This window comes from Verticillium dahliae, genomic scaffold (assembly GCF_000150675.1).
Source record: "Verticillium dahliae VdLs.17 supercont1.2 genomic scaffold, whole genome shotgun sequence".
NCBI classification, from domain to species: domain Eukaryota; kingdom Fungi; phylum Ascomycota; class Sordariomycetes; order Glomerellales; family Plectosphaerellaceae; genus Verticillium; species Verticillium dahliae.
Genome location: NW_009276916.1, coordinates 449,062 through 460,338, shown reverse-complemented (window position 1 = coordinate 460,338; position 11,277 = coordinate 449,062). Strand labels below are relative to the sequence as shown.

Below are 11,277 nucleotides of genomic sequence, written 5' to 3'. Positions count from 1 at the left end.
GTCGCTGAGCAGGTGCGCTGACATGGTGCTGCTGTGCGGGACCAGCTCTTGGAGCGCGCCCTGGGCCAGTGGCGGGAGGTTTTGCTGGCTGAGGAGTCGTTCTGGCCTGCCATGTGACGCTGAACAAGCCAGGGTTTCGAGCTGGCCGAGACGATATGAGATGACGAGGGCGTTTAAAAGTGCAGCGTATTGAATCAAAAGTACTTTCGTGTTGAGAAATCTTGTTCGTTCCCATTGATGCCTTGGTCCATTTTGTTCTGGCCCATGTTCGCCTCTAGAGTGGCCCAGCTTCACTTCTCGGAACACCACCCCTCGATCCGTCGGGCTGCCTCCATAATGGGAAGATCAACAGCCTGCCAGAAGACATCTGCCGCCCACGCCACAATCGGACCCATCACTACCAACCCTAGTATCCACGCCAGTATCTGCTGTGATGGCGACTCCGTCCCAATCAGCCCCTTGATGCCTGTTGCTGTGACCCCCGGTACGAAATCGTCCCTCTCGGTCGTCCCCTCAGCCAGAGCACCGACGTGTCCCATGACCCCGCGCTGCATCATATTGAGGACTGGCCCGTGAACAATGTATAGCGCGTAGCTCATGCGGCCCAGATGCTGGGCCAACGCCCCCTCCAAGAGTTTCTGCAGCACCCTGGCCTGCGAAATGGTCCAGATCAAACCCAAGGCTGACAGACAGAACCAGAATTTCTGCGGACGTCGCTCGTCAACCTCCACAGAAGCAAAGGGCTCGGGCGTTCTGTCGACAAAGAACATGATACCTGGCGTGCGAGCAGCATTCTCGTTGGGCCACCCAGCAATGAACCACCAAAACAGGACGAGCGCGACATGGATCGTCGTCATGACGTAGGAAGAGATACTGGGTCTTGGAATTGGGACAAACTCGGTTGCTTTCGACAGGTTGGGTTGTCGTGCTGCTTGCCAGAATTGTATCTCGGTGATCAGACATCCGCCGAGAAACTCGAAAGCGGCCCATCTTCCACATGCCAGACAGTAGAGCATGATGAACAGCAAGCCAGAAAGTCGGATCATCCGACGCATGGGCGAGAGAACCAGCACCACCATGAACAGCATCATGGAATGGATGAATTCAATGGGAACTGTCCAGAGGTGGATGTCATAGGCCGGCGCCAGGTCAAAATCCCACGACCACGGCCAGGTGATGCCGTGAAGAAGAGCGGCTCCCCAGTCTTCAAATTGCTCGGAGAGGGTCGGCAGTGGGTGATAGAGGTAGCCAGCGTAGCTCAAGACGAGCACCAGGAAAGTCGACACAATACAGGGGCCAAAGAGGCGAATCGGGCGCCGAAAGGCTGATGATGCTAGGATCGACTGGCATCGCTCAATGTCATGGGCGTAAATGGCTTGGATTGGCTTTTGAGATAGGACGATGCCCGAGATGATGAAGAAGATATGGACCATGGGTCGGCCAGAGTAGATGACGCGGATGAATGGCAATTGCAATATGGAGGAAGTCTTCTCATTGAGTCCCCAAGAGGGGACAAAGTAATCGTGGTTATCTTCTGTGTAGTGACAAACGGCGACAATCAGGGAGGCCAGCCCCCGAAGGCCATCGAGGTAGGAGGTGGCATGGAGGCGAGGAGAGGGGTGGTCGGTATGGGCCCGTTCGAACAGGAGAAAGCTGGGCAGGAAAACCAGGAGGCGGCCTATGAGCCGCCTAGCTCTGAGCAGCATTGGATTGCGTGTCTGTTGGTTTGTTGATGAAGCAGCTGGTGCTGGTCGTTCTCGGGTTGCTCTTCACACGCTCGTCAGTGCTGGTGTGCTGAAGGTGAATTCGTTCGGGAGCACATCCCTCAATCGAGGGTCGAATTTGGAGGTCGAACAAAGATCATGATACTGGATCACGCCATCGAGGAGGTGCCTTGTATAGGTATTTGGCAAACCGCGGCAGTGACGATGGGTCTGGATCTGTCACCAGTCGTACCTGACGGTTCTGGGCCCCCACCCTGTACTCCTTCTATGCCGTGACTTCATTTCATCTCATGCAAGGAGCCTACGGCTGCCGTGGTACTGTCCAGCGCGCCGGTCTTCGTGCGACAGATGCAGCCGACGGCGGCTAACTGCATCAGCACGTACGTGACATGGTCCTATCATCAAGTATCCGGCAAAGAAATATCTTGCCTGAAGACTAAGTTCTGTCCACTCTTTCGCCAATGCGATGATAGCTGGCGGAAGTCTCATGACGTTCAGAGGTGGCGGATACTCAACAGAGAGCACTGTGGCCGCTATTGGCAACATGGTCACCCATCAGCGGATGTTTGCTTTATGGGGCTCAACGTATCGAAGACTCAGTGGATCGAAGACAATAGAAAACCATAGCCATTTGAATTCAGACTCAACATAGGGATCGAGGGCCAAAGGTGATATGTTAAGGTGGTAGCTGATTAATCTCCCAGGCTCAATGACGCACCTAAACGCCCAGTAACTCCCAAAACACGCGGTATACCATCCCATCCGCCAAGACCCTGATCGCCTAGCAAGAAGTGTTCCTCCTGTGAGAAACCATAGTCTGGCGCTGCCGTGGTCCCAGCTTGAGTTGTTGCACAAGACGATACGACTTGTACTTTTTGGCCGTAACCAAACCCACCTCCCTATCAGCACCACACGCCTCCGCGTCAAGCTCTGGAAACTGAGGGGCATTGAGCTCCTAGTACTCAGTGACCGCCTCAGTATCACGGAGATCGACGCTCTTGAGGTTTCTGGTCTTGTGACGTGGACTCCTCGCGAGCCTGCTGCGGCGACGTCGATATTCGCGGACAGCAGTGTGAATGTCAATGGTGAAGAAGAGTATCAGCCGAAGGGTGCACGAAAACAGGAACCCGACGGCCAAAGCAAAGGCGCGAACGATTGGCCAGTAGGTGCGCTGTATAAGACGCAGGGAAGCCTCCAGCACCGAGGGAATCAAGATGTTCGTCATCGAGAGGTAGGCCCCGACCGAGATAATCCAGTTGAGGAGGAGAATGATGATCGCTCTTTCTTCTGGTTAGCACAACAAAACTGACAGGCTTTCAAGATGGCTGAACCTACAAGATAGACATGGCCATGTTTATGTTGACTGAAATGACTCAAAGGTTTGACACAAGGGTTTTGAGTATTCCTTTGCACTAAGCAGGAACGATAGACCTGAAGGTCGCGAGGAGAACGGAATAGATCTGGGCAGCAGTGCGAAGCGAAGTCTGATAACAGGATGGCAGATAGCAAGCAACAGCAGGGTGTGTTGCCGAAGTGAGATTAATAGAACCGATGCTGGCGCCTAGGGGTATATATAGTGTTGACCATAGAAGCTTGTTGTCAGTGAAGATTACATGTCGCGATATTCACCCGCCAGGGTGGACCTGGAACGCGTCTCGGCATCAGTGAAGTTCAGTTTTTCTTCACGACGTGAATGCCACGGTTTAAATACCCTGGCCTAGTCAGCACCTTTTGTTTGGGGAAATCTCACGCCTCGCAGTGATTGTTCGTCCATAGCAAATTTCAAACAAAGAGCACATCAAAAGGGAAACCTGCTGCCCCTGAAAAAGTTCTCTCATTGACGACGTACCCAAGGTACTCATACAATGCAGACGTCGCATCATCAACATGCCACGGCAGCGCCCGCACCCCCTTCAACCAGACTCCTTCGGCACAACGACCTCTCTCGCGACCTCCTTTGCAACAGCCGGTTTCCTCGGCGCCGAAAGCCTCCTGACACACGCAACACTGACCGGCCCAAGTCCCGTCTTCTCCCTCTCGGCATTGAGCATCCGCCCCAGCGAAGCACACCACGCGCGCTTCCGGTCGTTATCCCAATCCAGCGTTGACAGCTCAACCTCCAAGGCCCGCAGGCCCCGCAGCCGCCGCAGCCCCTCCTCGATCCACGCCGGCCTCGGCTCCGGGTCGCGAAAGACGTCGGCTATCTGCAGCTCCGCGCTCTCGCCGTTCAGCCGCGTCGACGCGACCGCAGGCTCGACGGGTCCGCCGCCGACCAGAATCTTGAGCCGCAAGCCGCGCAGGCCGTCGGCCCAGCCGTCGCACAGAGCCGTCCACTCCTTGAGGCCGGCGCCGGAGAAGTCGCGGCCCAGCACCTCGAGGCGGACCTGCCGCATGGCACCGCGCTGCCAGGGCTGGAGGGGCCGGGTAAAGGCGCGGGCGGCCCAGAGGCCGGAGGAGAACCAGTTGACGAAGACAAACTCGTTCTCCTGGAACGGCACGAGGTGCGTCTCGGCGTAGATCTGCCGGCTGCAGCGCAGTAGGGCCGTGGGCATGCTGCAGACGAGGCGGTGCGGAGAGAGGAGCCTCCTGCCGTCGAGATCTGTCTTGGCTGGAACGTCGTTTGCCTGGTCAATTTCGGATCTGAGGAGCTCCTGGGGGTAAGTCGTGTAGCTGGGCGTCGGATACCAAGGTGCCAGTTGTGCGTAGCGTAGTGGGTGCATGAGGCAGGTCCATTGGAAGATCTGAAGTCTGATTTCGAGGGGCAGATCCATCAGGCGGAACACGGGAGGCTCACGCTTTAGGCAGGCTTTTGGAGCCGGAGGCGTATCGATCAATAACCTTGGGTCAATATTGAAGCAGAAACAAGACAGGTCCACCTGACCTGCAGCATTGTGTCCCAGCGGGGTCGTCTTCGTGGTGACCACGGGCACCTCGATTGTGGTTGTAACACTCATGCCGAGCGAGGTATCTGCACCAGTCTGTTGCTGAGCCAAGATTCGACCAGAGCGATCAGGGGATCTTCCAAGGCGATCAAGTGTTGAGTGTGTTTTCAGACGACGACAAAGTGACGGCAATACTGTCAGAAACAGGGGAGAACAAGACGCAACAAGACAGTAGAGTTCCTGAAGAAGCAAGAGAGTAAACAGACTCTGAAGAACGGCAGCAGCAGGGCAAAGCCTGATATTGTACATGCAAGAAGATCCCATGATCTCACAGCGCCTTACCTTCCCCCCGACATTGTGCTGACGAGCTGCGGCTGACAGCATCTGATCAGCGTCTCACGCCGACGGAAGAGTGAACCCAATTGGACACTTGAACATCACCCCCAATCTGCTTCAAAAGACTTTGGGGAGTTTTGTCCAAAAAGGGTAGTCGGCCCAAGCTAAGGGGCCCAGCGTAAGCTGACAGCTTGGCTGAAGAGGGGCGACGAACATGCATCTTCGGTTGGCTGGCTGGGTGCGAGCTGCCCTTTTGGCGTTTTACAACCTGCGACATTGGACCAGCTGGTCGGATTTTGACTTTAGGGCTAGAAGATGCTGTGCAAGACGGAGGGGATTGGGATTTCCGTTGCACGACGGTTGAGATACCTTAAGGTGACACGCGTCGTATCGAACGAATGTAATGAGCAGGATTGTCGTCGACAGGACTCCGGTGAAGACTTGGTATGAAGATGGACCAGTTCCCAGGAGGTCGATCAAGGATGCCTCTACTGACATTTGGCTTTGTTGTAGTTGAATCTCGACGGCCGGGTGACCAGCCAAGCCGGAAGGGAGTGGGGAAGCTGATAAGCTGAGGTGAGCCAAACTGTAAAGCGCTGGCCTTGAAGCACCGGACCTTTCCTGGCGACGAACCCGCGTCTTGAAGTAGGCAGATGGAAACGACGGTTGTGCATGGCTGGGCCTGGACCCTGTTCAGATGCAGGGGCTTTTACTTTTAGTGCCGTGATGCAACCGCAATGATCTGTAGACGTGGTGCTTGTGCATCATCGTGATGACTGCCCGGGGTGCGATAAAAGTCTGCCGGTCAAGAATCATGGCGATTCTTCGAAAACACCGTTGAACTTAGATCATGCACCCAGGGCACCCATCCAAAATGCTAGCTCACGCTCGACCGGAACGCTACTCAGTTGACAGAGTAGCTGGGTATCATATCTCCCCCCAAGCATCGCAGGCAGCTCGCAGCTCGCAGCTCACAAGCCTCGCGCCTAGCTTATCCTCGGCGGCCCCCCGGCCACGGCCAACCTCGCTCTCTTGGCAGCATCCTTCTCAAACTCGACGTTGCGCGGCAGGTCAAAGTCTCCCCTGGCCGAGAACCAGAAGAACACCTCAGGTTCTGGCCCGGCCACCTTGCCCGGCTGCGGCGCCCCCGACTGCGCCCCGTCGCCCATAACGACGTCCTCTTCCTCGTTTTCGTCGTCGTCGCCGTCTTCGTCGTCGCTCTCATCGGGCTCCTCCAACGGCCTCTTGAGACCGCTGCGCACGTTCTCGATGCCGCCCTCGCGCTCCTCGCGCGTGTAGACGTCGCCCGCCTCCTCAATAACGTACTGCGCCACGCGTTCCTGTGTCCAGGCTCGCAGCTCCTTCCACACCTCCTCGAGCCGCGTGATGCCGTCCTTGCCGTCCGCCGCCACAGCGGCGCGTACATCCCGCGCCGTTTCGAGGCCGCGCTCGACGCGCTCCTCCACGTCCGGCTCACGCTTCTTGCGGAGGAGGGTCAGCAGGATATTCTCCTGCGTGCGGCCGGGAAAGTTGACGGCTGGGTGGACCGAGGTGTGGGCGAAGGGGACGGCATTCTCGTTCACAATGTCGAGAAGGGACTGGAGGTTTCGGAGCAGGATCTGGTACTGGGCCTGTAGCGAGGATCTAGAGCCTGTCAGCATCGGTGCGCGCAGCGTCGGGGAAGCAAGCGTGCTGCCGAGGAAAGGGGTGCGTACTGCGGGGGGAGGGGGTTGCTCTTGGCGACGTCGGCCTTGAAGCTTTGTATGCTGTTGGTGAGTTGGTAGAGGCGCTGACGGGTCTGTTCCAGGGCTTTCGTCTCGTCGTCGGAGAGGCCGAGGGCATTGGTCTGCTGACGGTAGGCCATGGTGGGGGGTTATGTCACGGCGAGCTGCCGGCCGCAGAGCGAGGTGATGCGGATGTAGACAGAATCGCTAAATAGATCGGTGGCAGATTTCAATCTGGTGAAGTGCTCGGGAACTGACGACTACTGGACGAAGCAATCGGGAGGGTATTCTTGGGCGAAATGGTGGCTGTGGTCTTGTGTTTGTGCTAGAGGAAGCTTTGTGGTGGAGATGCTCTCTAAATGCTTGCTTGAGGTTCTGAAGTTGCTGGCAGTCGCATCCGAGCTTCAGTGTCCGGCGTTGCTTCCATCAGCGCACGGCTACCTCAGGTACATGCCAAAGGTACAACCCGAGTGAGGTGGGTCTGGGACAGGCAGCAGCCCCGCAGCTGCCGCTACCACAGTGCCCTGAAGGCACGACCAAGTCGTGAACCCCCACTGCCCCCCCCAGAAGCGGCAGGGGAAGGGGTGGGCGGCCATCAAGTATCACTGGTGAGATCAAACGCCCTGCCCGGCTATGAAGCTGCAACAGGTAACGCTATGATGTACGGATTCCCCATGATCCCCTCAAAAAGTGCGGCTCTGCCCCCGTCGCCAACGTCGTCCCAAAGCTCTGGGGGCCAGTGATTGGGCTTCTCGTTCAGACATTCTTGTACTGAGTGTATTTCAATACATGACTGAAACTTGTAAACCCCGCCTCTTCACGGCGCCGCAAAGGAACCCCCGCCAACACGTCATATATGGCCAGCGTCGCAACATCACGACGTGCCACTTTCAAAGAGTCACATTCGAGTTACTTAATGTCGTGACTATTGTTTGTTAGAAGTGTCTTTCAATTTCTTGACCCGCTAAACTCCGAAACTATGAGAACATGCAGCAAAACTATCGAGACCTCCCGATCCCCAAGAGACTATAAAATCTCCAAAATGAGCAACAGACCAGGCCAAATTCATTTTCAGAGGCCTAAGCAAGGAGCATTTTACCATCAAGTATCAATACCCCCCTCGCTATTTTGAAATGCAGCAATGGACGTATCCGAAGTCGTGTAATCGTGAAGCGGAAAGTTCCAGGTGAAAAGGTTACAGAAAGCAACGAAGAACGGAGAGCATCAGATTACTGTCCCTTCGAACCGGCCTGGTCGATGACAACCCTGCCAGACGCGGTAGTCGCCTGCGCAATCTCCTTGCCATGAGTGTCCACGGGTGGATAGCGCGCGCGGCGCTCGAGCTCGTCCAGGGGAATCTGGGACCGGATGTACTTGAGCCTGCCGTCGTCGTTGGGGTTGTGATCCCAGCTGGTGAAGGTGCCCTTGAGAAGCGCAGACCACACAAGGCGGCGCTTGCGCTGCGAGAGCACGACCTGCTTGGTGATGGCATCAAAGTCCCAGCGCGCTGCCGCCTCGGCGTCAAAGGCCTCGAGGACCTCGAGGGCTTCCTTCTCGTGCTCGCTCTGGGCGCCCTTCTTCGTGAGCTTGGAAAGATCGCGGAGCTCGAGAGGGTCGTGCTTGAGGTTGAAGAGCTGCACGCCATCTGTTGGGCAGGTGATGTACTTCCAGTCGCCGCGACGAATCATCATGAGCGGGCTAATAGTACCCTCACCCGTGTATTCGGCGAAAGCGGTATCGTGGCCCTCCTTGCCCTCGAGGTGAGGGAAGAGCGAGATTCCGTCCATGGGAAGGTCCTTGTACGGCTTGACACCAACAAAGTCGCACATGGTGGGCAGGATGTCCAGGGTCGACACGTTCTGAGAAACGCGGTGGGGCTGGAACTGGTGGGGGTGGTGGATGAACAGCGGTACGCGCACAGACGACTCAAAGTAGCTCATCTTGTACCAAAGGTTGCGCTCGCCCAGCATGTCACCGTGGTCGCCGCTAAAGACAACAATGGTGTTGTCGTCGAGGCGGCACTGCTTGAGCACCTGTAGGAGGCGGCCAACGCAGTCATCGACATAGCTGACGGCGCCAAAGTAGGCACGCTTGGCGCGCTTGATCTGGTCATCGGTGAAGTCCTGGTCCCAAAGATCGCAGACCTTCAGGAGGCGCTTGCTGTGGGCGTCCTGCTCCTCGTTGGGAATGCGGACTTTGGGCAGAGCAATGTCGACGCCCTCGTACATGTCCCAGTACTTTTCCTCAATAGTGTACGGGTCATGAGGGTGGGTCAGAGAGACCTGCATGGTGTGAGTGAAATGAGCCATGTGATCCAGGGGGTAGAAATGACTTACAGTGAGCGAGAAGGGCCGGGCGTCAGGACCCTGACGAGTGTGCTCGTAGAGGAATTGCGTCGACTTGTACATGACCTCTTCGTCATAGTCCAGCTGGTTGCTGCGAATGCACGTGCCTGCCTGCAGAATCGAGCTCGCGTTGTGGTACCATTCCAGACGCGTGTCGGGCTCGTCCCAGTTGACAGCCCAGCCAAAATCACCAGGGTAGATGTCGCTCGTCAGACGAGTCTCGTAGCCGTGAAGCTGGTCGCCGATGAAATGCATCTTGCCGGCGAGGGCCGTGTGATAGCCCTGGAGACGGAGGTAGTGGGCATATGTGGGAATGTCACTGGAGATCTGGCTAGCATTGTCGTAGGCGCCGATGCCCATGGGCAGGAGACCAGTGATCATGCTCATGCGCGAAGGAGCGCAGAGAGGTGACGGGCAGTACGCAGAGTCAAACTGGACAGACTTGGCAGCAAGACCATCAAGATTGGGCGTCTTGATCTGAGACTCTGGGTTGTACATCTTCAGTTGGGGGGCGGCCAACTGATCAGCCATGATGTAGAGAATGTTGGGCCTCTTCGCCGAGCTGCCAGGGCCACCAGGACCGCCAGGGCCACCACCAACGGGCCTCTCTGGCCTTGTGGCCGAAGCCATGGGCGAGGATGGGAGGGAGTTGAGATCGGGAGCCATCTTGGTTGGAAAGAGCACCCGACTTCAACGAGGGGGGGGGAGATATCGTTGAAGGACAGGAGCGAAGTGAGGACAGCTGAGCCGGTACGCTCAGGTGGGTGAGACGTGTGTTTGTGTAGGTGTGTTGTTTGTGTGCTCGCGTGCGTGTGAGTGCGATTGGGTTGAAATTAAATGGCAAGGCAAGACTTTTTGAGGGTGTCAAAGTATTGCCGTGGTTGGATGCGGTCTAAGGCAAGGCAGGGGTGAGGGAGATGTGTGTGGCTGATCCGGGGTCCGAGTTAAGATTTCAGAGGGAGATTAGAAGTACGAGAGACACACGACTGGGTAGTCTTACGTCGTAGTCTGGAGGATCAGGCGTTGGGATATGGATGAGAGAGAGGGAAAGAGTATAACGGTCAACGGAGCGGGAAGGCAGGGAGCAGACTTCTCTTTTAAAACCAGCACATCAGAGGGGAACAGAAAGTGGACGGATGGGAAGGGGAGGGGGCCAGGCAGGGTGACTGGCGGCATCAAGCATAATGGGAGGGGAGCATGTGGGCGAGGCGGAGGAGAATGGAGGATATGCAACGACAACGGGGGAGTACATGAGTGCAAGCGGGCATCGTCGGACGAAAAAAGAAAATAGATGACCATCCCTCCATCTCCCAGACATCTGCGTTGACAAATGCATAGAGAGGGAGGAGGAGGGCGACCAAGTCCTTTGATTGCTGGCAGAGTGGCGGAGGCTCGGGCTGGGCACTTGCAACTGTCGAGGTGTCCATGGCGCAACTGTATGCACGGTTGACCTTGCTGTCTTTCCGGGCCTTGGGACCCTCCATCCATCCCTGGATACCGTTCAGCAACAAGAACGCAGCATTCGTCGCATGGGGTTGGTCGGTCCGAGGGGCGTGGCACACTGAGATGGCGTTCTCGCTGGATCCAATGGCGACATTGGGCTGGTTATGCTTCTATCCATGAAGGAGAAGCACCCAGTGCTGCCTGGACGTATTCGCAAAGCTGCCCGGACGTGCGTTGCCCCTGCAAGGGTCCTCCGACGAGTCGGAAAAGCCAAGTCACTGAACAGGACACTGGGAGCCCCCCTATAAGACCCACCACCCCCCAACCGCCCACCCAAATTAACGAGAAACGAGCAGCATAAAATAACAGATAAGTTCAATTGCTCGCTATAATAGGCTTAAATTAATAAGAATTCTAAGTACTATAACTCGAATTCAGCTTCCTAATCCTTTAAAGCTATCGTAGAAGGTATTACGATTTATTTTACTCGAGTTTAAGCCGCCTAAATAGCCTTAATATTAATAAACTACTTATTTAGATTTAACGCTACCTTAAGCTTCTTATAGGGCTTATACGCTTCTAATTAAGTATTTAATAAAACGATCTAAGTACTTACTTTTACTAATTCGATATCCTTTAAATTAATATACTTCCTAGCTTTTAAGAATAAACGATATATAGCCCGTACTATTAACCTAGGCGTTATACGCTTACGAGATAGTAAAAAATAGCCTTTCCGGAGATCGCTTAAGCTCTTTAGCGTTATTATAGTAAAGTCGGTATAGCTACGAGCCTTCTAAGGCGTTTTTAGGGTCTTTAGATA

At 55.6% G+C, this 11,277-nt stretch overlaps 5 protein-coding genes across 5 annotated transcripts; all 5 read right to left on the bottom strand.

Annotated features, from left to right (window-relative positions):
* Positions 1–290: 290 nt before the first annotated feature.
* VDAG_00954 (uncharacterized protein) lies at positions 291–1,706 on the bottom strand (the record flags this gene model as incomplete). The annotated part of the gene is made up of 1 exon (XM_009649840.1): positions 291–1,706. The coding sequence occupies one exon, from the start codon at positions 1,704–1,706 to the stop codon at positions 291–293; it is 1,416 nt and encodes a 471-aa protein (XP_009648135.1).
* A 973-nt stretch (positions 1,707–2,679) lies between these two features.
* Positions 2,680–3,076, bottom strand: VDAG_00953 (uncharacterized protein; the record flags this gene model as incomplete). The annotated part of the gene is made up of 2 exons (XM_009649839.1): positions 2,680–3,004; positions 3,060–3,076. 2 exons carry the CDS (start codon positions 3,074–3,076, stop codon positions 2,680–2,682), a joined length of 342 nt encoding a protein of 113 aa, XP_009648134.1.
* Positions 3,077–3,637: 561 nt separating this feature from the next.
* VDAG_00952 (uncharacterized protein) lies at positions 3,638–4,678 on the bottom strand (the record flags this gene model as incomplete). The annotated part of the gene is made up of 1 exon (XM_009649838.1): positions 3,638–4,678. One exon carries the CDS (start codon positions 4,676–4,678, stop codon positions 3,638–3,640), a length of 1,041 nt encoding a protein of 346 aa, XP_009648133.1.
* Positions 4,679–5,928: 1,250 nt separating this feature from the next.
* Positions 5,929–6,806, bottom strand: VDAG_00951 (uncharacterized protein; the record flags this gene model as incomplete). The annotated part of the gene is made up of 2 exons (XM_009649837.1): positions 5,929–6,586; positions 6,658–6,806. The coding sequence occupies 2 exons, from the start codon at positions 6,804–6,806 to the stop codon at positions 5,929–5,931; spliced, it is 807 nt and encodes a 268-aa protein (XP_009648132.1).
* A 1,089-nt stretch (positions 6,807–7,895) lies between these two features.
* VDAG_00950 (choline-sulfatase) lies at positions 7,896–9,677 on the bottom strand (the record flags this gene model as incomplete). Its single annotated transcript, XM_009649836.1, has 2 exons — positions 7,896–8,948; positions 9,003–9,677. The coding sequence occupies 2 exons, from the start codon at positions 9,675–9,677 to the stop codon at positions 7,896–7,898; spliced, it is 1,728 nt and encodes a 575-aa protein (XP_009648131.1).
* Between the last annotated feature and the right edge of the window lie 1,600 nt (positions 9,678–11,277).